At 41.2% G+C, this 27,092-nt stretch overlaps 1 protein-coding gene across 3 annotated transcripts in view; it reads left to right on the top strand.

Annotated features, from left to right (window-relative positions):
• The window catches only part of LOC149177348 (Cyclin/Brf1-like TBP-binding protein), a 411,187-nt gene that overhangs the window by 351,821 nt on the left and 32,274 nt on the right, over positions 1 to 27,092 (top strand). For all 3 annotated transcript variants that reach the window (XM_089420099.1, XM_089420101.1, XM_089420100.1), the window contains 2 exons: positions 226 to 306; positions 409 to 546. In XM_089420099.1, the coding sequence (XP_089276225.1) occupies positions 226 to 306; positions 409 to 546 (219 nt within the window). The remainder of the gene's footprint in view (positions 1 to 225; positions 307 to 408; positions 547 to 27,092) is intronic.

The following is a 27,092-nucleotide window of genomic DNA, read 5'->3' as shown; positions in this document are numbered from 1 at the left end:
ATCTGTTATTTTTTGTTTTCTGATCGTGTGGAAATCAATTTATGCTGTAACGTGTCAGTCTCATAGGTTTTCTGGGCAGAGACTTTGTGTGTTTCACATTGACTCTATTGATTGACACATATTTAATGCTGATTATCAACTTGAATACAGAATTATAGTTGAGTGGACTGGCATTATTTTAAATCTTAAAGCAACATAACATGATCGTTCCTGCTATGTTTGCAGGTTGAGCGATACCTTCACAATGAAGAGGAAGTTCGGTTAAAAACTCTAATCTGGACAGAAATGAATAAGGAGTATCTAGAGGTATCTAGAAATCCCTTTCACATGGACCTGGTATATAATAAACCCGAACCATTTTCACAAGTGGATGCCAGCTTAGTGTAATGTTTGGCATTGTGAATTCAGGAACAGGCAGCGAAGGAGGAAGCTATTGCAGCTGCTGAGGCTGCTCATGCTGCAGCTTTGGCTGCTGCGGCTGAAGGTGCACCTGATGCTGTTGAACTTGCTGCTGCAGCAGCGGCTGCTGTGGCAAAACTGAAAAAGGTTAACCTATGTTTATTTATTTCTTTCTGCTCAGATTACTGGAAGAGATGGCTTATAGGCGGTAGAAGTGAAATATTTTGATTCTCATGACAAAATGCCATACAAAACAATTTTAGGGGAATATCTGAATTTATAATGACCACTGCTGAAAACATGACAATCATACCATTTACTGGAGCTTTATAACCCAACTCATTACGATATTTACAATAACAACCTCATATACCCATGCACATTTGCTTCAACCAACAAATAACCATACTGCCTATGGAGCTTTATAACCACAACTCAATACAATATTTACAATAATATACACATTTGCTCTAACCAACAAATAAAATGATACGATGCCTGCATCAGTCAACAAGGGAATCTAGAGGCTCACACCTCCACCCTCAAAATAGTATCAGGATTCACCTCCTTCTCAGGAAGTATAAGTTGGTCGTATAGAATCAAGTCTTTTGTTTGTAAGGCCATTTGCATATGATCTGTGTAAGTGTTTTATAGGCTGGAATGGAAGTCTATGAATTAAATCATTATTCAGTAGTAATTGTTATTTTATATAAGCTTTGTGGAATGATGCATTAGGCCAAGTTTGATCTGTCTTTAGTGTGTTCCGTCACATGCTTGTTCCTAAAGGAGTATTTCAATGTGCAAGGGAGAACTCTGCTCATGGATGTTTGTCATCCATCAAGTCAGATTTAGCTTTATTAGAGGACTAAAGGTTGAAATGGCCAATTGATACCCGAATGGAAGAAGGTGCATTGAAGGTGCATGATGTTGAATTTGTAACTATGGTCAGTCTTCATAATGTATATTTGGCCACTTATGTATTTGTATTGTAAAGCATATTTTAAATGCTAGAGTCAAAAGAAAAATTATTTTGAGTCAAAGTCGCATTGCCACATTTTAGAGAAGAAAATTTGAATTTTTGAAAAGTAATTTTTGGCTCCAAAAGTTGTCAAGTCGGCCTTGGCTAAAAACACACCCATTCAACCAAGACAAACTACTATATAAAGGCAGTTCAACCTCCTTCACTTGGGCATTCACATTCTCTCACACAAGACAAGTTCTGGGCAAGCAACTGAAGGACAAGAAGGACAAATAACATGAATAGAAGGACAAATTGACTCTCTTCTCTTTCTTGCAACTCGCACGCGTGTATAGACTCTAGGCATTCTATTGTAGTGGGCCGAAATTTTGGGCAACTGCAAGGGCCAAAATTTCTGGAGTGACTAGCAATTGCAGGTGTGAAAATTTGCTGCAATAATTGATTTATTTCTCCTACTTATTTATAATAAGTTATTCACCAAAGCTTCAGTAAATACCAAAATAAATTCAGTGGTAGACTTCACAAATTAGGAACTGAAAATTAAGAGGCAAGAGAAACATCAGCGTATGAACAATCACATTGACACACTTGTTTTTGGACAATCATACCCAGAAAAACCCAATGTGGGAAAATCGGTGCAGCAAATCTGAGGATTCTTATTATTGGTAGTAAATATCTGAATACAATTTGGATGCCCTAGAAAAAAACGACAATCCACTCAGAGAAGATAATTGAGAATTCTCTCACACTGATTCCGGAGATTTTGCTCTATCCCCAGCCCACTACGCAGTTTCTGCGTGAGCCTACGCAAGCTCTGCATTATTTCTGCGTGAAGGCTCCCTCTGACTGCGTCAACCTAGACTGTTGTTGTTTTTGCTGTTGAGAAATCGAGATTACTCGTACCAATCATCTACTGCGATTCCTGGCACTAAACTCTGCTCATCCCCAACACTTCTGCGTCAACCTCCTTCAGCTGTTGCGCTGCCCCTCTGCGTCAATCTCCTTTAGCTGTTGCGTTGTCCCTTCTTGGACGAGCGCTAACTTTGATACCCCTCTATGCATATTCACTGGAATTGGAAATCATTTCATTCCAGTGTTGCCTCTGATCCTCTCTGCTTGATCACTGGTTCAAATTCCTTAGCAAACCATGCCCTAGGAAAATCGAACTGACTGATCAACTCTCTGTGTGTCTTCAAGTGAACCCCAATGTTGATTTAGGGTAGCATCGGATGTGCTCTAGCCACGAAAATTGGTGGAGAAGCTAAGGCACATGAGATCTCCAATACCCAGAAAGGGTTTGGGTAGATTCTAAACAGTTTGGGAGATATTAAAATAATTAATATTTTTAATGAAGTCCCAAAGTCTAAACTTAGGAAAAATAAAATATTAATGTGAATTAATATAAAGTTTTGTTAGAATGGTCCAAATGTCATGGATCAAGCCAGATCTAATCTTAGCATTTGATCCGGGACTTAATCTCGGTCGTTGATTTGTCAATGAGAAAAGTATAAGAGGAGGCTTGAGTGTCACTTGGAGAATACACCGAGTTGATCAAGATTTCGACTTTCTGGGGCTGGGTTTGTTGAGGAAGTCGAGAGAGTGATCAGAGTTGCAGCTGAGGGGCAATGAATACAGAAGCAGAGAGGCAAAGATAGCACCAGGAGGATCAACGCAATAGCCGAGAGTGAGGGACGCAGAACCAGTCAGGGGTTCACGTAGAGCCAGCCAGGGCTCACGCAGAGGTAGCCACGAGCTGTGCAATGCCTCAGAGGGCCAGAGGGCTGACGCAATGCCTCCAAAGGCTGACACAGGCCAAGCCAAAGTGACGTTGGGAAAACGCTAGGCAAGAAAGGGTTGACGCTATCCCTAGAGGCTAACGTTGGGGTTTCATGGGGTAGATTGGAGCTCTGAAGCTGCCAGAGTGTTTATCCAGGGTTTCAATCGGAATATTTGCTTCCGAGTAGAGAGGTACTATTGTCAAGATTTTTCTCTGTTGGGTGAGCCAGATTTGGCACCCAGATTGTATTATGAAACTGCTTAATAAATCAAACCCTCAGATAGCTGCACCGGTTTTCCCGCATTGGGTTTTTCCGGGGAAATTAGTCCTAAAACAACGATGCACTTGTGTGTTTGTTTCTGCTTCCTTCAGTTGATGATCTGTAATGTGTTGAGCATGTACTTGTATTTATTTCCAGTATTTACATGGTAAATAACTTGTTAATTAACAGAACAAGTAGGTAGGAATAAATCAGTAAAGTACATGAAGGGTTTCTAACAATTAGACTTAGAAACTTCAACATGATATCAAAGGGTGGTTGCAGATCACAGGAGAGCTAAGGACATCAGCCGAACAGAGTAGCAATAGCAGAAAACAGTTGTCCCGAGTGACAGAAACTTTTCCTAACAGAGTAGCGGCAAGGAAGGGGTGACGCAGTGCCTGCGTCATCAAGATTGAGCCAGGAAGAGGCAACACAGAGGCTGAGGCAGGCAAAGATAGGCTCACATAAAGGCCAGAAGGGCTGATGCAGTTGGCCGAGAAAGTTGATTTGCCGGTGTCAGGATTGCGCAAAGCCTAAGAACTCTAACCTTTAGTTTGTTGGGGTTTAGGAGGCTGTGGAGAAGTTGTGGAGTGAAGCTAGTGGGGTACTGTGGACAGAACAGTATCTAAGAAGGCAAGACCAAGGAGGAGGGAGTTGCTACTGAGGATTTCTAGCCAAGAAATCCGAATCAGTGGTGCAGCTGCACGAACGATCGGAGTGGGGGCATCTCGACATTGGCAGAAGGGTTTCCAGGAGGGAAGTCGAGGCTCAGAGGGAGTCACACCGAAAACTTCTAGGAGGGAAGTAGAGAGACTCGAAAGAAGAGCAGCGAAATGGTAGAGAACGAGGTAAGAGACTAGGACAAACTGGACGAAGCCTCAAACTTCGTAGTCTGGAAGGCCAAAATCTTATCTATTCTAGACAGGAATCGTGTCAAGCACTTCGCCTTGAGGACGATAGCTATCCCATTTGACCTACCTGACAACGACAAGTACGAGGAGGCAATGGTGAGGGCCAAGAGCATCATTCTTGACAAGGTCAAGGACCATGTAGTACCACACATTGCCGAAAACGACACGACAAATGAGATGTGGGAGGCCCTAAAGAAATTGTACCAGCATACTTCTGTGCAAAGAAGGATGTTACTAGAAAATCAGCTGCGATCATACCAGATGCAGAAGGGAGAACAAATCGACCCCTTCCTTGGTCGATTGAAAGAGATTCGGGATCAGGTGACTTCCATAGGGGCCACGCCGAATCAAAAATTGATGGTGAGAACAACCCTGAACGTAACCTCAGAAGACTGGGAGGTGTTTGTCCAGAGCATACTGGGCAAGGCGACCCTTCCAGATTGGGAGGAAATGTCGGCTGCTCTTCACCAAGAAGAGATCAGAAGGCTGAGCAAGGCGGGAAGCAACAGCAAGGGAATCAGAATCAAGAAGGAGAAGGAGGTGGATGCTACCCTAGCATCTGAGGGAAAGCAGGAGAAACAGAAGAAGAAGGACCTCTCTAAGGTCAAATGCTTCCACTGTGGGGAGCTGGGTCATTATGCGACCCAGTGTGCAAGGAAGAAGAGCAAGGGAGAGGCCTTCGAGACCAAGGTTGTGCTAGCAAGGGCAGAGAAGGAAGTGGAGACAGACGATGACTGTGCCATGAGTGCACACACACCACTTGAGCGGAAGTGGGGAGACATTGAGTTGTAGTCAGACGGACTACAGGCGATGAGGGGCAGGATCCTCAAGGTACTGAACCTCTTGGATTAGACCTTGCTACGGGAGCCCCGAAGAGGAGTAGCAGTACTGGCAGATGTTAGTAGAGACAAATGTGGATGGAGCGAGAGAGGGCGCTACAGTGCAGGATTCCCAGGACAGCGTGAGGCAACAGTACAAGAAGCACAGGTGTGTTGCACCAGTGCAGGATGGCACAGAGGTGTGCAATGGTGCGAGATGCATGGAGTAGTTGCAGTGGCGCAGAGGTCAAAGAGGGAGCACTTGTCAGTGACAGAGGGAGTTTCAGCATCGTGGGTGTCTCTAGCCTGACAGAGATGTTAGAGTTGGGAGATCAGTTACTTACTTCTTAGTAACTGAGTTGCAGTAGTTAGCAGTGGCAGGGCCATGGGTAGCAGTACAGGATGTAGCAGTGCAGGTGATGGGCAGCAGGCCTAGCATCAGCACAGGGACCAATGCCGGATGATCAGAGTGATGCTCAATGAGGAGTATTACTAAAGCACAATCCTCGCTAAGAGGGAGTGTTGATTTGGGTAAGCATCGGATGTGCTCTAGCCATGAAAATTGGTTGAGAAGCTAAGGCACATGAGATCTCCAATACGCAGAAAGGGTTTGGGCAGATTCTAAATAGTTTGGGAGATATTAAAATAATTAATATTTTTAATGAAGTCCCTAAGTCTAAACTTAAGGAAAATAAAATATTAATGTGAATTAATATAAAGTTGTGTTAGAATGGTCCAAAAGTCATGGATCAAGCCAGATCTAATCTTAGCCGTTGATTAGGGACTCAATCTCGGTAGTTGATTTGTCAACGAGAAAAGTATAAGAGGAGGCTTGAGGGTCACTTGGAGAACACACCGAGCTAATCAAGATTTCGACTTTCTGGGACTGGGTTTGCTGAGGAAGTCAAGAGAGTGATCAGAGTTGCAGCTGAGGGGCAATGAATACAGAAGCAGAAAGGCAAAGATAGCACTAGGAGGATTAGCGCAGTAGCCGAGAGTGAGGGATGTAGAACTAGCCAGGGGTTCACGCAGAGCCGGCCAGGGCTCACGCAGAGGCAGCCAGGAGCTGCACAGTACCTCAGAGGGCCAACATGGGTGGCGCAGAGGGCCAGAGGTCTGACACAATGCCTCTAGAGGCCGACGCAAGCCAAGCCAAAGTGACGTTGGGCAAACGCTGGGCCAGAAAGGACTGACACTGTCCCTATAGGCTAACGCTAGGGTTCCGTGGGGCAGATTGGAGCTGTGAAGGTGCCAGAGTGTTTATCGGGGGTTTCAGCCGGAATATCTGCTTCCGAGTAGAGAGGTACTACTACTGAGATTTTTCTCTGTTGGGTGAGCCAGATTTGACACCCAGATTTATTATGAAATTGCTTAATAAATCAAACCCTCAGATCGTTGCATGGGTTTTCCCGCATTGGGTTTTTCCGGGGTCATTAGTCCAAAAACAACGGTGTCACTTGTGTGCTTATTTTTGTTTCCTTCAGTTGATGATCTGTAATGTGTTGAGCATGTACTTGTATTTATTTCTAGTATTTACATGGTAAATAACTTGTTAATTAATAGAACAAGTAGGTAGGAATAAATCAGTATAGTACATGAAGGGTTTCTAACAATTAGACTTAGAAACTTGAACACCCAAGCCTCCATCTTATATTTTTCCTGTTGAGTCTTCAACGATTGAGACTAAGTTTCTAATCAACGGCTAAGATTAAAACGTGACTTGATCTTGCTTCTAGATCATTCTCACCCATATTTTGATTAATACCCATTAATATTTTAATTTGCCTAAGTTTAGACATAGGAACTCCATTAAAAATATTAATTATTTTAATAAAATAACCTGGTGGAATTTCACCAAACGGTTTATGGGTTCTTTAGAACTCATGTGCCTTAGCCTTTCCACCAATTTTCAAGGCTAGAGCATTTCCGATGCTACCAAAAAACTAACACTCCCTCTTAGCGAAGAAAGTGCTCTAGCAACAATGTCCACTTGCATGCTGCTCTATTTCTGAAGCACCTCCTTTCTACACTGTTGCTTCCACCGACACCATGCTGCTACTGCTATTGTATTGTTGCCACTGCCACTATTGCATCTGTACTATAGCGCCCTCTCAAATGCTGCATCAATCTATTGAAAGGGATTTTCCAACATACCCATATTTTCCCGAAATTAAACAAACTTTGCTCTTCCTAGAGCCTTGGTAAGCATGTCTGCCACTTGATTTCTTGTGGGAGTGTACTCCAACTGTACTGCTCCACGTTGAACACAATCTCTAATAAAGTGACACAGAATATCGATGTGTTTGGAGCAGTCATGAAATACTGGATTTTCAGAGAGCTTGATACAACTCTGATTATCACAGAAGATCCTTGTCGCTTCCATCCTTCTCTTGAATAGATTTACAAGTAGCTTCCTGAGCCATATGGATTCACATGTTGCTTTGATAGCGTCCATGTACTCAGCTTTAGCAAAGCTCAGAGCTACAGACTTCTGCTTCTTACTGCACCAAGAAGTCATCCCAAATCCAATATCGAAGCAATACCCGGTGGTACTTTTCTTGTCTACTGAACTTCTTGCCCAATCTGATCAATGAATCCACTCAATTCGATATCATTGCCCTTGGTGTACCTTAATCCAAAATTGACTGTTCCCCGCACATATCTGAGAATGTGCTTTGCTGCTGCGTAGTGCGCCCTTTTTGGTTCTACCATGAACTAACTAAGGGTGTTGATAGCATAACACAAGTCTGGCCTAGTGTTGACTAGATACATAAGTGACCCAATGAGTTGTTTGTATAAGGTGAGGTCCACTTCCTTGTCTCCTGAAGCATCTATTTCTTCCAATTGGTAATCATAGGCATAGCCATAGGTCGACAATCCTGTATTCTGAATCTTTTCAGAATTTCTGATGCATATCTTCCTTGGCCAAGGAAGATCTCACCATCTTGCTGCCAAACTTCCAATCCCAGAAAATAGTGCATTAGCCTTAAATCCTTCATATCAAACTCAGTTTCTAGGTTTTTCTTACAATCCTCTATGAGTCTAGATGATCTTGTCAAAAATAGATCATCCACGTACAATACTAGAAATAACGACTCTCCTTCTACCAACAGATAATAAAGATTGGGAGCGGCATCGCTCTTGATGAATCCCAACTGCAATAAGTAGTTGTCAATTCGACCATACCAAGCTTTGGGTGCTTGTTTTAGCCCATACAAGGCTTTCTTCAACCTACACACATGAGTTCTCTTTTCATGTGTTTTGAAACCTTCTAGTTGTTCGATATATACCTCTTCTTCTATCACCCCATTCAAGAACGTTGTCTTGACATCCATTTGGTGAATCTTCCATCCCATCCGAGCTGCAAGGGATATGATGGATCTAATAGAGGTATATTGAGCTACTACGGCAAAGGTTTCCTCATAGTCTATTCCTTCCTTTTGTGCATATCCTTTTGCAACAAACCTAGCCTTATACTTGTCTACGCTGTCATCTGCAGCATACTTGATCTTGTAGATCCATCTCGAACCTACCACTGATCTATTCTCTGGTCTTGGTACAATTTCCCATACATCATTTGTCATGATAGAACTGTACTCTTCTACCATGGTATCCACCCATACCTGGTGTTGAACAACTTCTTGAAAACTAGAGGGTTCTTCGACTTGAGCTACCAATGCTTGGTACCTGTCAGGTTGTCTACGCTACCTTTTTTCGGCTCTAGGAGCTCCAACGAATTCTTCTGCGTCCCTCAGAGTCTGTCGTACTTCTCAGCTAGTTCTTCCACTGGTGGTGGGAGGTTCCATCTATTCCTCTTCCTGTTGTTGTACCTGTTGTGACACTCCTGGCTCCTCTTCTCTTGAGGAGATGCTAGTACTAGTTACCGTGCTTGAACCAGACCCTTGTCTTCCTGTCAGATATGATCCCTGTTGCTGGACTAGAGGAGCATCCTCATCCTGTTCTTCAAATGGCATCTCACGAGATTTCCCAAAGGTTCTATCTTCCATGAACTTTGCATCTCATCTTACTACAATCTTCCTACTGCTCGGAATGTAGATCTGATACGCCTTTGAAGTCTTGTTGTAACCTACTAGATACCCAATTTTGGCAATCTGCTATAACTTGCTCCACTTCTCTTCTAGAATATGAAAATAAGCTACACTTCCTAGTATCCTTAGGTGACTTACTTCTGGCTTCTTTCTCGTGAAAAATCCCTCGGGCGTCTTCTTTGCTAAAGCCTTGTGAGGAGTCCTGTTCTGAATGTGTACAACCGTGTTGCATGCTTTTGCCCATAAAAATTTGGGTAGATTTTGATCATATAGCATCGCCTTTGCTACTCCAACAATAGTTTTGTTCTTCCTTTCTGCAACTCCATTCTGTTTTGGATTATAGGGTGTTGTCCATTCTCTTCAGATCCCTTCTTTTGCATGGAAATCAATGAAGTTCTTATCCATGTATTCTCCGCCATTGTCTGAACACAATATCTTGATCTTCCTTCCTATCTGGTTTTCCACTAGAGCCTTAAACTCTTTAAACTGATCAAAGACCTCATCCTTGGTTCTTAAAAAATAGATCCAAGTTTTCCTGGAATGGTCAATGTAAAAAAATACTCAACGCCACTGATGGCCCTTGTTGACATCAGAGTGCAAATTTCTGAGTGTATTAACCCCAATACACTCTTAGCTCTTTTGTTACTTCTAGAATATGTTGCTTTGGCGTACTTTCCTAACACGCAGCCTCTGCATGTATCATCATGCTTGGTAGTAAGTACTGGAACCCTCATAACAGTTTCCTTGAGCATTTGTAATGCCCCATGATGTAAGTGACCCATCCTCCTATGCCACAACTCATTTAATTATTTTTCTACATCGACATTATTGCTTATCAATGCCATAGGAGACTCGAGTTACAACTTGTATAATCTATTTCTTCGAGTTCCAATCTGGGCCCTCTTTTTCCACTTTGGATGCTTGACATATACTCTATTACTAATGAAGTATACATCATATCCCTTATCTTGTAATTGAGAGACAGAAATCAAATTCATTCCCATACCTAGCACATGCAGTACATTCATGGCCTAAAGACTATCTCCTGCTGCTGTTTGGAATATAACGGTTCCTTTTCCTACTAGGGTGCATTTCATCCTGTTACCCATTGTGATTTGGAAGTTCATCTTTTCCTCCTGATAGCTCGAGAAATATTCTCGTTCTCCAGTCATATGAGCTGAAGCCCTGCTATCAATGTACCAATCCTCAGCTGATGCAGAACTTGATAAGAAAGAAAACTCCTCTTCTAGTTTGGAACCTAATTCAGAAATATTTTGATCCCTACTGTTCTCCATGCCCTTTTTCTTTGCTTCCATCTTGCCTGGACCTTGCTCTGATACCATGTGAAAATTTGCTGTAATAATTGATTTATTTCTCCTACTTATTTATAATAAGTTATTCACCAAAGCTTCAATAAATACCAAAACAAATTCAGTTGCAGACTTCACAAATTAGGAACTGAAAATTAAGAGGAAAGAGAAATATCAACATATGAACAATCACATTGACACAATTGTTTTTGGACAATCATCCCCGAAAAATCCTAATGTGGGAAAACCGGTGCAGTAGATCTGTTGACCACTACGTGTTAATGACCCATAGCAGTACACCTCCTTTTTTCGCAAAAGGGATAGCGCCTAATCGATGTGTTCGTGTCGTCCAACTATCATCATCAACCTAATGATCATGTTATAATGTAAACCAATTATGCATGTATATGATGTAAAATTGTAAATAATCTCAGCAGATCTGTGTCATGCATGTAATTGCCTAGGTAAACCTACTTTTCTAGTGACGATCTACATTCTGGGAGGTTTTTTCTCTCATCGATCCATTCTCGGATGGTCGGCAAAGTTTTCCTTCAGTCTTACCCGAAAGCCGGAATGGATTTTGTCATTGGGATCTTAGGCGAGTCCTAGTGTTCTAGATCGAGTCTATGTAAAAGTAATTTGGGAATAATCCTTACTATTTGGTTAGGTTATTTTATTACAAATTGCTTGGTCTGTTGAATTATATTTGTGTCGCAGAAATGGGTAGTCTATGAGGGTCTTTTACAAATGGGTTTTCCCCCTTGAGATGTAAAAAATGTGAAAATCATGATGTAAAGTGTCTTGAGGGTTGGGAAAATTAATTTATCCCCTCATAGATTAATTAATTAAATTTTCTAGCCACAAAATTAATTAAAATCGTAAGCCAGAAATTTAATTAATTCTAGGTCTTAGGTAAATTTAAATTCTCCGAAGGCAAAATTTGTCGGTCCTTAAAAATTGAATTTTAAGAGGTCGAGGGACTAAGGTAAATTAATTATGTTGATAAATTTTAAGCCTTTGATCCTTGGGATTAATTCAAAGTCAAAATTTTGGGGAAATTAATTCAAAATTTTAATTTTTGAATTAATTAAAATGCATTTAATTGAAAAATTCGAATTTCCTCAAAAATTTAAAATTTCGACCGATGAGATTAAAAGATATTTTGATCCTCATCAATGGTCAAGATTTCTTTGACGAGGATCACTCAAACTAGCCGTTGGAGGATTTATCTTTAAATAGGAAGTCATTTGTCAGTCCAATCACCCGACCTTTTAGTCGGGTGCTTAGCAAAAAGCTCTTGTATCTTTTTTTCTGAATAATAAAGGAAGACTTTGTGGTTAATTTTTGTTGGCGTTATTCTTCATGGAAATACTGTAAGATGTATTGTTTTTCATGCATAAATTTTTTTTAGCCATTGATAATAGCTTCTGAAGAGTGATTGGAATACAAGTATCTTGCTCAGTCGCTGGGGTTTAAATGATAATTTAAGTTTTGAATATACAAGTATCTCTGTTTAGCTGAATTTTATTATTGTTTTCTCGCTCTATTTTGATGGTTGAATTGAGTTTTGCAGGAAGATCTTGATTTTTAGATCATCGGGTGTTCGGGGGAAGTTTTTAGTTGAACCAGCCAACTCCCAATCCGTGTTTTCTGAAGAGCCCAACTTAATTTGATCCCAGGGTTATCATAAGAATTTTACTGGTGATGCACGAAGAGCTTCACGCTAGGCACCTCCTCTGAAAGCCCTATCCTCCATGAAATTTACATCTCGTTGAACTACTATCTTTATGCTCCCTAAAAGGTAGATTCTGTATGCCTTAGTGTTCTCGCTATATCCCACCAGATATCCCTTTTACGCAGTTTGATCCAACTTCTTCCTCTTTTCCTCTTGTATGCGACAATATGCTAAACTCCCAAATATCCTGAAATGACTGAATTCAGGTGTCTTCCCTATGAAAGCTTTCTCTGGAGTAATCTTGCCCAAAGCCCGATGAGGAGTCCTGTTCTGAACATAGACTGTTGTGTTGCATGCTTCCGCCCACAGGAATTTCAGCATATCCTGATCATACCTCATGGCCCTAGTTGCTTATACAATAGTCCCATTCTTTCTTTCTGCTACTCCATTCTGCTCTGGATTGTAGGGAGTTGTCCACTCTCTTCTGATGCCCTCCTTAGTGCAAAAATCAGTGGAGTCTTTATTGGCATACTCTCCACCATTATCTGAGCACAAAACTTTTATATTTTTCCCAGTCAGATTCTCCACCAGAGCCTTGAACTCTTTGTATTGGCAGAAAACCTCGTCGTGGTCATCAATGAAGGTAAGGAAATACTCAGCACCACTTAAAGCTTTGACTGACATAGGTCCACAGATATCTGAGTGTATCAATCCTAGTACACTCTAGGCCTTGTGTTTGCTTCTAGGAAATGTTGCCTTGGCATACTTTCCTAGAGTGCATTCTCTGCATACATCATCTCGTTTCGTACTCAAATTCGAAACTCCTGTTATAATGCTCTTGAGAATTCTCAGAGCTCCATGGTGCAAGTGACCCATTCTTCTGTACCATAGTTCATTCAAGTCCTTGTCTGCATGACTGCCTATTAGTGCCATTAGTGATTCTAGTTGTAATCTATACAACCTGTTACTTTTGATCCCGATCTACACTTTCTTTTTCCAGCTCGTGTGTTTGACGTATACCTTCTCCTTGATGAAATAGACATCATAGCCCTTGCCTTGAAGTTGCGACACGGAAAGTAAGTTCATCCCCAATCCTAGTACATGCAGCGCATTTGTAGCACAGAACTGTTCTCCTGATTTTGTTTGAAAAACTATGGTACCCTTCCCTACTGGAGTACACTTTGCCTTGTTCCCCGTGGTGATCTGAAAGTTCATCTTCTCTTCTTGATACTCTGAAAAACATTCCTTGATTCCCGTCATATGCCACGGGCTCCACTGTCTATGTACCACACTTCTGATGATGCAGAACTAGTCATACAAGCCACTTCTTCTTCCAGCCTGGAAGCCAACATAGAGAAATCGAAGTCTCTTTTTCTTATGCAATCTTCTGAAAATTTGTGCGAGTCCCCTGACGTGGATGTCTCTGCATCGTGGTCTCGACCCATAACTGATTTTCCCTTCCTGTCTTTGATTACTCGCTCTGATACCATGTGAAAATTCTATCATTGCAACATCTAATTTACTTTTCCTACTTATTCTTCAATAAGTTATTTATGAAATTCCTTCAATAAACATTAAAATAAATTATGTTGCAGATATCACACCGTAATACAGAAACAAACACATGTACAAGAATCAACACATTGACACAGATATTTTGGACAACAGTCCCTGGAAAAACCCAATGTGGGAAAACCGGTGCAACAAGGGAGGATTTTATTATTCAGCAATTCTTCAGTACAACAGGGTGCCAAACTCGCTTACTCACAGAGAGAAAAAATTCTCGAGCACTTCTCCTAGTCCTAGCATCATCTTGGCTGACCTCTGCGTGGCTCCTAGACACTCTGCATCAACCCTGGGCCTCTCTGCGTCACCCACGTAGGCCCTCTAGTGACTACACAGTCTCCTGTTGCCTCTGCATCTGCCTAAAATGCCCTACGTCTGCCTCTCCTGCCTCAATGCTGGTCTCCAGTGGCTGATCTCGTCTCTCTGTTCTGTACTTGTTGCCTCCTGACTGCTCACCAGACCACTAGTTCGAATTTCTCAACAAACCCTGCTCCAGAAATTGAACTACCTAGTCTCCCTCAGTGTATTCTCCAAGTGACCCTCAAGCCTCCTCTTATACTTTTCTCGTTGACAAATCAACGCCCGAAATTGAGTCCCTAATCAACGGCTAAGATTAACTCTGGCTTGATCCATGACTTTTGGACTTTTAATTTATATTAATTCACATTAATATTTTATTTTCCCTAAGTTTAGACTTAGGGACTCCATTAAAAATATTAATTATTTTAATATCTCCCAAACTGTTTAGAATCTGCCCAAACCATTGTTGGGTATTGGAGATCTCATGTGCTTTAACCTCTCCACCAATTTTCGTGGCTAGAGCACATTCGATGCTACCCCAAATCAACAGAGATTTCTATCCATGCATTTTGTTCTTATTATAAATGCTCTTTCTACATGAGTATTTAGAACTCTATGTACTTCATGCTCGTAGATTCTAGAAGATGTTTCCAGCCATGTAATTTTATTTTATTCCTACATGTTCCTATCCTACTCAAAACTTTGAAAGAAGACTTTAAGTAAAGAGTTTGACTTAATCATAGTAGAGATTCGGAGGATCTTCCTTCTTTTGCTTATTTTCTTCTTCTTTCACCTCTTGAGTCATGTGAGCTTCTTCCCTCTTTCTTTTGTTGTTGTCGTCCTTCTTTAGTTTAGGACAATTCCTTTTGTAGTGTCCATATTCTTGGCATCCATAGCATTGGATTTTTGACATATCTTTGTTATTTGTTCTTCGTGGACCAAATTTGCCAAATTTTCCCTTTGTCTTGGCCATGGTAGCAAATGCTTGCTCCTTTCCTCTATCTTGCATAAAGACCACATTTCACTTAGTGGGGTGGCTTCCTTCTTGGCATATATGCTTGATGTGAAGTTGCCCCAATCCTCAGGTATAACATTGAGTACTACGGTTGTCATTTCTCTGTCAGACATGATTTCCCCTAGCTCTTGAAGTTGATCCCTCATCTCGAAGATCTTCATGAAGTAGGGAGCTATTCTTTCCTTTTATATCTTCATCTTGTACAACTCATTTCGAAGAGATATCACTTCTCTAGTTGTGCTTACCGAGAATAGCTCTACTAGTTTATCATAGATTTCTTTTGATGTTTCAAGTTTGGAGACATAAGGAATGAGAGAGTCTTTGATGGATTCTATTAGAATCCTTTAAGCTCGTGTCTCATCCTTATTATACTTGGCTAAGGCTTGAGTCTGTTCCTTAACAAGAATAGTAACATTCCCTTTGATTTGTTCTAGGAGTTCATTCTCCTTGAGAATTAAATCAATCCTCTTCTTCCATGCAAGAAAGTTATTGGTACCTACCAATTTATTGCTTTCCTTGCAAAAAGACATTGATGTATATTCAGAAGGGGACATATACTTACTTGATAGATTTTGAGATGTAGTAGACTTGCTTTCTCCTTGAAGACTTGATGGCTTGCCTTCCTTAAATCTTGATGTTCTTCAAGTTGCTTTCTCCAAGTGGGCTTGCTTGATGATGGGATTTGATTGATGACTTGTAGCTTGATGTAGGACCTTCTTTAATCTGCTCTTCTTGTAGGTGCCTTTGCGTAAGGCTCTTCTTCTTGCTTTGTAGTCTTCCTTGATGAATGATAGATGGTAGACCTTCTTATCCTTTGATGTGATTGAGACTTCTTGGCTAGATGCTTCAACTTTTGTAGATGTCCTTCTTTGATGAGTGTTCTTGAGATGCCCTTTCCTTGATGTGTCACCTTAGCTCTGATACCATCTTGATAACAATTTGTGAAGCACTTTTACAATTATCTTAGCTTGATCTTCTTCTTATTATTATTGTGTGTGTTTCATCAAACTGCTACCAAAACATAAAGACAAGAACACAGATGTTGGCTCTCTGCCAGGGCCAAAACCTCTCTCTTAGAGAGGAAAACCCTTTGGTAAGTTTCTCTTATTGAAGCTTCTTATTGATCAATGCCAAACCCTAGACCCTTGACTAGGATGTCCTCCAAGCACAAGTCAAGTCCTTCCTCTATTCTGCACTTTGTTCTCGGCACATAGACTTCCTCCTTCCGACACTTTGCTCCCCAGCACTTCGTCCTCCTTCTCTGTTGCTTGTCTAGAGATAGACCTTCCTTGAGTGAGCCTTCTAGAAGAGATGTTCTTCTTCTATCCTTTACTCAAGTAGACTTCTTCTTTTGTTGACCAAACGAGATCCTTCTTGAGGTATGACTGTAATATTGTTCTGTTGCCCTAGTTTTTCCCACGTGTGGAGGGTACCCTTAGAGAATTAGGGTCCTTTCACCTTCGCTAGAGAGAGAGACTTCTTCGCTTGACTTGGGAGGCCTAGTAGGCCTAATATCTCACCCAAACAATGATGATTCTTGGACTGTTCTCTAGCTATTGTTATACCGCAGGTTTACCCTCCTTTTCTTTGCACGTGTGACTGTTTCTAGCCCTAGAAACAGTCTTATATCTTCGCTTTACCTTTTCCCTTCTTTGCTACACTCGTTTTCCCTTCACTTCTTCTTTGCTTCTATCCTCGTTGATTTCAGAGATTCTTGTTGGACGTTGAGAGGGAGTGGACAACCTCTATATATAGGGGATTATCCCTCCTTTAGGCCAACATGCTGTCTTTAGGCCAACTTGACTGTTTCTTCATTATTTCATCGTTTAGCTTTTTTTGGAAGACGTTGTTGCATGGAGAGGACTTGCACTTGGCTTGGAGGTATTCCTTTGACCTTATACAATCTGTATACATAGTGTAACATGCCTTCTAAGGATCTTACATAAATACATTGACCTTTTGACTTTCTAGAAGCACTTAAACATGTGCTTGACCTACTTCAATGAGCATGAAACTCATTGACAAATAATCTAAAAATAATTTTTCTTTTCTCAAATAAATACAAATGTCAAAATTACATTTATGAAGATCGAACCTAGTTACACTTTCTTCAACAAGATCATCTTCTTATATGTATCTCCAAACTGAAGGCATCTAAGGAAATGTATGACAAGATTTTTGGCATGTTTGAAGTCCAAAATTTGAATCACGTCCTTAACCTGAAGAAACAACTCAAAGATATCAAATTGAATAAGGGAGAATCTATTCAGTCTTATTTTATAAGTATTACTAAACTCAAAGACCAATTTTATTTTTTTCTGTTGGCAAGCCCCTGTCTGATAGGGAATTGGTACACATAGCCCTTGATGGACTTCCTGCAACATGGGAAGTATTCATTACTACTATTAGCAATAACAATGTTCTGCCAAATTTTGATGAATTGAGCGGAAGATGCAAGCAGGAAGAATCAAGGATGATTACAAGGACCAAAATTTAGAGACATGAAGAAGGAGAACCATCTGCCTTCACTCCACAAGCAAAGAAGAAGAAAGGAAAGAGAAAATCTTCGAAGCGAAAGTCCAAACCTAAGTTTTTCAAGAAGAGCATCAAGAATGTTGAATGCTTTAACTGTCACAAGCTTGGATACTATGCTTGAGATTTTCCAGAAAGAAGATACTCTTATAATCAAAGGAGTAGCAACAACTACAATAATCAGTCTCCTAATCGAAAAAGGAGGAATTATGGAGTTAGAAGATATGAAGGAAGAAGCAATGCTCACAATGATCGTGATCAAGAGCCTTGTCCTCAAAAGAGATATAGAAATACAAGGTATGAAAATAATGTTGTTGCTTCTCAATTTGAGTACTTTTTGATTTCATCTTTGTTTAGTGCTTCTCCTCCAGATTCTTTAAACAACTGGTTAGTGGATAGTGTTGCCTCTAGGCACTTCTCTGGTTATAAAGAAGTCCTCTCTAATTTGGTTGAGAGGGAGACTGGTTCAAACATTATCCTTGGAGATAACACTACAATCCCTGTAAAAGAGTTTGGTTCAGTTTCTTTTCATTTGGATCTTGGAGAAACTATTCACCTTCAAGATGTTTTATATGTGCCTGGTCTAAGAAAATCTTATATCTATATCTGCCCTAGAAGATAAAGGAATGAAGGTCGCTTTTATAAAAGGAAAGGTGTTAACCTGGCCAGAGAAAACAAACATGAAAAATGCTTTTACTCTTGGATCGAGAGTCGAAGGGCTTACAAGGTCAATGGGAGATTGGGTTTGGTTTAGTTTCTTTTCATTTGGATCTTGGAGAAACTATTCACCTTCAAGATGTTTTATATGTGCCTGGTCTAAGAAATTCTTATATCTATATCTGCTCTAGAAGATAAAGGAATGAAGGTCGCTTTTATAAAAGGAAAGGTGTTAACCTGGGCAGAGAAAACAAACATGAAAAATGCTTTTATTCTTGGATCAAGAGTCGAAGGGCTTACAAGGTCAATGGGAGACTTATTAAAGTTATGGCTCAAGAATGCAATTTCAATCAGATCGAGTTATGGCACCACAGATTTGCTCATCTTCATTATAAGACACTACCCAAAGTAAAGAAGAATGGTTTCTGGAATGCCAGAAATCCAATCAAAACATGATGGTGTTTTCCCTCGTTGTGAAAGTGGAAAGAAAACGAGAGGGTCTTTCCTCTCTAGCAGTACCAAAACTCATGACATCCTGCAACTAATTCATTCAGTTTGTGTGGACCTATGCCAAGGTCCACACATTTTAGAAAGTATATCCATAGGTGGATATTTGTATTATAGAAAGTATATCTTTACGTGCATATTTGTATTATATCACTTTTGTGGATGATTTCTCTAGAAAAATGTGGATATACTTTCTAAAGCACAAAGATGAAGGCTTTGATATGTTTAAAAATTTCAAAGCGATTGATTGAAAACCAAACTGGAAAGAAAATCAAAGTATTCAAATCAGATAATAGAGAACTCATTTCAAATGAATTCATTGACTTTTGCAGAGAAGTCGGTATCAAGAAAGAGACCATTGTACCATATAATCTTGAACAGAATGGTGTGGCAGAAAGAAAGAATAGAACTATCATGGAGGCTGCTCGTGCCATGCTACATGATCAGAATGTGCCAAGGTTCCTATAGGGAGAAGCTGCCAACACTACTGTATATGTACAGAACAAGACTCCTCATCGAGCATTATATGACAAGACTCTTGAAGAAGTATTCACAGTCAAGAAACCCGATGTCAGTGATTTAAGGATCTTTGGTTGTCCTGTTTATTTTCATGTACCAAAAGGAAAGAGGAACAAGCTTGAGGCTTTAGGTAAGAAAGGTATGTTTGTGGGTTATTGTGAAGATTCTAAAGCATTTAGAATTTATATACCTGGTCAAATAATGATAGACTTCAGCAGAGTCTAACATTTCATGAAGATGCAGCTCTTGAAAAGGTAAGAATTAGTCCTCCTTCTATCTCTTCTAAAGAAACAAATGATGATGTGGATCCCTCTACTCATGAACCTAATAATGAGGACCTAGATGAACCTGTTGAGCCTATGGATCCATTAGATCCTCCTCCATATAGGACAAGGCCTCTATGGCTTCGTGATACTCTACAGAATGTTGAAAAACATACTGCTCCCAGGGGCAGTTTTAGAGAAAGCGAGAAGCCCAGTTGATATCAAAACTATGTTGTTGCAATGAGTTTTATTATACAGAGTGAACATCAATCATTTGAAGAAGCAGTAAGGCACCAAGTATGAAAGGATGCCATGACAAAAGAATATGAATCCATTATGCAAATTGATGTATGGGAAGTTGTTCCTAGACCTTAGGGAAAATCAGTTGTAACTCCAAAGTGGTTGTTCAAAATAAAACATGGCCTGGATGGCAGTAGTAAAATATAAAGCAAGATTTGTGGCTCGAGGATTCTCTCAGAAAGAGGGAATTGCTTATGAAGAGTCAAGACATCTTTGCTCCTTTTGCTCGCTATACCACCATTCGCTCTATTATTGCTTTAGCTGCTAGTCAAGGTAGACTCTCCATCAGATGGATGTCAAGACAACTTTTCTTCATGGTGAAGTATATGTTGAACAACCTCAAGGCTTTGAGGTACATGGCAGAAGAACCCATGTATGCAGATTGAAGAAAGCACTCTATGGCTTAAAACAAGCCCCCAGGGCTTGGTATTCTCGCATTGATAGCTACTTAGTAAAATTGTGACTCACAAGGAGCAGTGTTGATCCAAAACTCTACTTAATAAGCTATGCCTTTGATCTTGGTATTATATGTTGACGATCTGTTTTTGACAGGTAATGAACCTCAGGTGATTCAATGTAAGAGGGAGCTTGCCTCTGAATTTGAAATGAAATACCTTGGGATGATGCACTTCTTTTTGGGCCTGCAGGTCTGGCAGAGACCTGGCGAAATTATTCTCTCCCAAGGGAAGTATGTTGTAAAGCTATTGGAAAGTTTGGAATGGTAGAGGGCAAATTCATGAGCACTACCACGGAGATGAACTTCAAGAAACTTTGTGGTAATGAAGTTGGACCTAATTTATTCGATTCGTCTGAGTATCGTCAATTGATTGGAGCATTGATGTTCCTGCTGAACACTCGTCCTGATATTTGCTATGTTGTAAACACCTTGAGTCAATTCATGACCAAGCCTTTACATAATCACTGGGTTACTGCAAAACACGTGATAGATATCTATCTACATGGGACAATTAACTTTGGCCTTTAATATACTGCTAGAAATATAAAGTTGCACGGTTATACGGATGTTGTCTAGGCAGGCAATATTATTGACAGAAAAAAGCACTTCAGGATGTTGTTTCAGTTTGGGATCCGCCATGATCTCTTGGATGAGCAGGAAACAGAAATTAGTTGTTGTCAGTTATGTTGAAGTTGAGTATATTGTTGCTAGCTTAGCTAGTTGTGAAGTTGTGTTAAAATTGAAAACTAGGGCCAAACTCCATGTGGGTCATCTTATTAATGGCAGCTGATATTTTTCTTGGATCCCTCTCATCGAGAGGTATAGGATTGATCTAAAGATCATCTGATTCCGATAAATATTCATGGAGATATGAATTTATTTGTGTTATGGGACAATTCATCAAGGTCGGCCAACAACCAAATAAACCCCACATGTGCTCAATGTTTTAGTATAAATAGAGGTGACTTGAAAGTCATTTGGACACACACTTGGGATCTCTTCCTCTCTACTTGTCTTTTGGTTTTAGTGGGAAGAGAGATCCTAAGGGATTACGCTGCCCTAATGGAGAAGCCCTAAATCAACCTCTACGCAGTCGTAGGAGGAGACACCTCTACGCATTCAAGAAGGGTTCTATATGATGCCTTAATGGAGATAAAAAGCCTTAGCCGCAGTCCAATCTAGGAGCTCAAGTTGTTGTCCAAGCATGCCCTAATCAGTTGTCAAGGAACGACAAATGCTGCCCTATACTCAGTCCTAATGGGAGGTTCAATACTGCCTAGCCGTAGTGCTAAAGAGGGTGGTTTAAGCTGTAGTCGAAGAGAGGAGAAACCTACCCTATACGCTGCCCTAACCTGCTCCTATACAAAGCCCTAGCCTACCCTAACTCATTATCTAAAAGAATGCCCTAACAACAGTCTACAAAGGCTACTTAGCCGCAGTAAGAAGGGAGTTGTTTAGAGGATCATCTATACGTAGCAAGGTAAGACCTTAACACTGTTTTTGAAGGGCTTAGGACAACCCTTAGACGCAGCAACCAAGAGACTTAGCCGCAATCTATACATAGCCAAATGCAGTCCAAAGATGATGATTGGATGCCCTAGCCACAGCAAGAAGAGATAGCAAGGTAATCTCACTTCAGGATAGCATGGAGAGCTTAGTTCAGAGGACAAGTTGTTGTGGAAGTGCAGATTAGTTTGAGAGTTGTTTGAGGGTGCAAACAGGTCCTGAACAAGGTTGTCTCAAGGATGAAGGAGCTGTGTGTAAGGTTGTTAAGACCAAGCCCAAATCAAGATAGTTTGGACTGCAATCAAGGGGTTTTGAAGTGAGTTGTACATGACAGCTATATTGTGATAGGCAGCTAGCCTTTTCACCTCAAACAAGAGACAACGTGGATAGGCTTGGGGCAAATCTGTGCACAATATGTATAGTAGCATAATGATGTGATAGGTGGCAGCATGATGAAGGCATATGGTGCTGTATGGTGCAACCTTGGGACAACAATGAAGCTTGATGGAGCAAGCAAACGGGACAGCAGTATGGCAACCATGGAATGGCAATATCACTAACAGTGGGACAACAGTATGGTACATGGGACAACAGTGGCAGCATGAGGTCCAACAATGTGATGATGAGTGCAGCACGGTGAGGTGCAGCATGATGACGAGATGCAGCACAATGATAGGTGAAGGAGTCACCTTGGAGAATCAGTTGAAGCAACATGTCTTAAACTGATCTCATGTAGAGATGATCTATTCTCTTATCTAGAAAGTCTTAAGTGTTGACTTCTGTTGTAAATGTACTATCTCTTCCTCTCTCTCTGCTGAACTTTTGAAGACATATAAGAAGAATTGATCAAGGGTTCCCCACATTGGGGTTTGTCCTTGGCTAGCGCCTCATCTTGTGTCCTCTTGTCTTGGCTTGTCTTCTACGATTTATGTTTATGTTCTATCTGTAGTTTACTTTAATGCTGATGTGATTGCTAATCTGGAAAAGATATTGAGCTAACTGTGAAAATTGAAATAAATTGCTCTAAGCATAGAACATACCTAAAATTAACATGGTATCGGAGCTGAGGTGAAGACAATGCCCAAGCAAGAGTTAAAGAGCAATCACCGAAGACAGTTGGGAAAGGGAAAAAGGATCAATGGATTCCTCATCCCTCTTCAAATTCACCAAGGGTGAAGTTGAGGCAGAGAATATTATCAGAATGGTGCAGCGGAAGTTTTTGATGGCCTACCTAAAGATCTCTTCAATGGGAAGTCTGGATCTAACGGTGGAAGGAAAGGCATATGCCTTGGTTGTAATAAGTTCAGCCATTATGCGAAGGAGTGTCCGAGGTAGGGACACATCAGATGATGATAACAATCATTCCAGGGACATCTTCAATGATCAGAGGAATGACAGATAATGCAGGTCATCAAGGAAACAGCCGACTCTTCAAAGAAAGCAAGGAACTCCAGTTATGAAGAATCAAATGTTGTTTTTGATAAAATAAAGAAGCATTATCTTGTATTGGCCCTCTCCTTCAGATTCTTTGGGAATCTGGCTTATTGATTGTAGTGCTTCAAGGCACTCCATCAGATAGAAGGGTGCTCTCTCTAATTTGCTAGAGATGGAAACAATCGTGGGATTATACTTGGAGTCAATACCATCTATCCCGAAAAGGGTGTAGGGAATGTTACCCCTCAATTGAATGAGGGTAACTCAATTCACTTACAGAATCTCTTTTATGTACCTGATCACAAGAAGAACCTGGTGTCCATTTCGGCAATGGAAGTCAAAGGTTACACGGTGACATTCATCGATGGAAAGGTACGTGTTTAAAAGTAAAATTTTCTAAGATGCTTTTGAGTTCAGGTTAGCAATTTGTATCAAGTTGCAAGATGGTCCATGGGGGACCATATTAGTTGACACACCTCATCTATAGCACGGCATGTCTACTTATGGGTCCCTACCCGATGTGAGTTAGATGGTGACTCAAATCCCTGAATTCAAGAAGAGCATGAAGGTACATGTCTGAGATGTACCGAAGGAAAATCTTACGAGGGGACCATTCCCCTCACGTAGCAGGTTCACAGGTTTGGCACAACCCGAGGAGTTTGAGATTCCTGATCGGGAATCTCGTGTATACAAGTGGAAGAAAGCCCTTTATGTCTTGAAGCAAAACACCCCGGGCATAGTATGAGAGGATTGATAGTTGTCTAATGAGGCTAAGATTCACTAGGAGTGAAACCGATCCAAACCATTGCTCAAAGGTTGTGGATGATAGAACTCTCATACCGACACCTTCTGTGGACGACCTATTTCTGACAGGTGCAGACCCTCTCATTTGCAGAAGTAAGAGGGAGTTGGATTCCAGATGTGGAATGGTAAACTGCAAGCTCGTGACAACCTCGAGGATCTTAACTTTCAGAAGTTATATGGTGATGATGCCTAACCAAATTTGGGAAATGCCTCTGAGTTTCATAAACTCATTTGCATTGATGTTCTTGGTGAACTTTCGTCCGGATATATGTTTTGCAGTTAGCATGGTGAGCTCAAATTTGGTTGAGCCTCACTGGATTGGTGCCAAGAATCTTCTATCTTTAGGGCACAATCTATCATGTATTGAGATACGCTGCCAAAAATATGAAGCTACACGATTTCAAATGTTGACTGGGCAGGCAGTGTGGAGGATCACTAGAGCACTTCTCAGTGCTGGTTCTCTTTGGATTCTGCGTCGATATCATGGATGAGCAGGAAGCAGAAGTCAGTTGCTATAAGCACCGCCGAGACTGAATTCATAGCTATGAGTACGATCTCATGTGAAGCTATCTGGTTGTGGAATCTCTTCAGTGAGCTATTACACTGCAATTCTTTGTGACAACCAGGGGGGATTCGATTGTTGAGGAATCACGTATTCGATGATTGCTCCAGCAGATAGACATCAGATACTATTTTATCTGGGATATGGTAAGTTGATGAGCGAGGAGGCTCCATCACATTGAGACTGATGTATAGGTCGCAGACATTTTGTCAAAGCCCCGGGGAAAGGTCAAATCTGTGACTTTCTTGAATGACTTGGAGTCGTTGAGAGACCTTCGTATAACGGTCCTGCATGTTGCCTGCATTGAGCTCTGGGGGGCTTGGGGTACTTACTAGAGCAACACACGACCATAGGGCAACTCACCCTCCCCTAATGGTGCACTGTGTACAGGGTGAATAGCTCAGCCTTCCCCTATGATACCCCGAGGCGACTTTGGGACAGGATGATTTGTTCTGCTATGAGCCAGGATGATTTGTTCTCCTGTGGGACAGGATGATTAGTTCCCCTGTCGAGACATTCTACCCATGTAGTCTAGGACTCATGGGAAGTACCTCTCATCTGATCAATGAGCAGGGAAATGGGGTTAGGGACCATAGTAGTACTATCGATGGACGCATCGTTGTATATACCGTACTCCCTATGCTAGGATGACCTCTAACTGATCTGGGATCAGTATGAATGGTTTGAGACACTCTTGTGATATTGATTTGGGATCAATAAAACTAACTTCGGGTCAATAAGAGTGATATGACACACTCTCTTTAGATGAAACTGACTTCGGGTCAGTAGAGAATGGTATGAGACATTCTCGATCAATTCTTCTTATTCATGGTTCAGCAGAGCAGTGCATCGCACTAATGGCAAAGATAGTACAGGCGGACATATGGATCAGCGGATGGAGTTCTCCCTGGTTGAGAGGGAGTGTTAAAATTGGAAACTAGGGCCAAACTCCATGTGGGTCATCTTATTACTGGCAGCTGATATTTGTCTTGGATCTCTCTCATCGCGAGGTGAAGGATTGATCTAAAGATCATCCGATTCTGATAAATATTCATGGAGATATGAATTTATTTGTGTTATGGGACAATTCGTCAAGGTCGACGAGCAACCAAATAAACCCCGCATGTGCTCAACATTTTAGTATAAATAGAGGTGCCTTGAAAGTCATTTGGACACACACTTGGGATCTCTTCCGCTCTATTCGTCTTTGGGTTTTAGTGGGAGGAGAGATCCTAAGGGATAGGCTGCCCTAATGGGGAAGCCCTAAATTAGCCTCTACGCAGTCCTAGGAGGAGACACCTCTACGCGTTCAAGAAAGGTTCTATATGTTGTCTTAATGGAGATAAAATGCCCTAGCCGCAGTCCAATCTAGGAGCTCAAGTTGTTGTCCAAGCATGTCCTAATCAGTTGTCAAGGAAGGGCTAATGTTGCCCTATACTCAGTCCTAATGGGAGGTTCTATACTGCCCTAGCCGCAGTCCTAAAGAGGGTGGTTTAAGCTGCAGTCGAAGAGAGGAGAAACTTGCCCTATACGCTGCCCTAACCTGCTCCTATACGCAGCCCTAGCCTGCCCTAATTCGTTGTCTAAAAGAATGCCCTAACAACAGTGTACAAAGGCTACTTAGCCGTAGCAAGAAGGGAGCTGTTTCGAGGATCATCTATACGCAGCAAGGTAAGACCTTAACATTGTTTTTGAAGGCCTTAGGACAACCCTTAGGCGCAGCAACCAAGAGACTTAGCCGCAGTCTATACATAGCCAAACGCAGTCCAAAGATGATGACTGGATGCCCTAGTCGCAGCAAGAAGAGGCAACAAGGTAATGTCACTTCAGGATAGCATGGAGAGCTTAGTTCAGAGGACAAGTTGTTTTGGAAGTGCGGATTATTTTGAGGGCTATTTGAGGGTTCAAACAGGTCCTGAACAGGGCTGTCTCGAGGATCAAGGAGTTGTGTGTAAGGCTGTTAAGAACAAGCCCAAATCAAGATAGTTTGGACTATAATCAAGGGGTTTTGAAGTGAGTTGTAGATGACAGCAATACTGTGATAGGCAGCAGGCCTTATCACCTCAAACAAGAGATAACGTGGATAGGCTTGCGGCAGATCTGTGCACGGTATGTATAGTGGCATAATGATGTGATAGGTGGCAACATGATGAAGGCATATGGTGTTGTATGGTGCAGCCTTGGGACAGCAATGAAGCTTGATGGAGCAAGCAATTGGGACAGTAGTATGGCAACCATGGAATGGCAATATCACTAATAGTGGGATAGCAGTATGGTACATGGGACAGCAGTGGCAGCATGAGTTCCAACAATGTGATGATGAGTGCAGCATTGGTGCAACACGGTGAGGTGCAGAATGATGACGAGATGCAACACAATGATAGGTGGAGTCACCTTGGAGAATCAGTTGAAAAAGCATGTTTTCAACTGATCTCATGTAGAGATGATCTATTCTCTTATCTAGAAAGTCTAAGTGTTGACTTCTGTTGT

This window comes from Pinus tabuliformis, chromosome 4_1 (assembly GCF_031772625.1).
Source record: "Pinus tabuliformis cultivar Carrire ecotype Pingquan chromosome 4_1, CPIR1, whole genome shotgun sequence".
Taxonomy (NCBI): domain Eukaryota; kingdom Viridiplantae; phylum Streptophyta; class Pinopsida; order Pinales; family Pinaceae; genus Pinus; species Pinus tabuliformis.
Note: the sequence above shows the minus strand (reverse complement) of the source record. Positions and strands in the feature narration are given on the sequence as shown.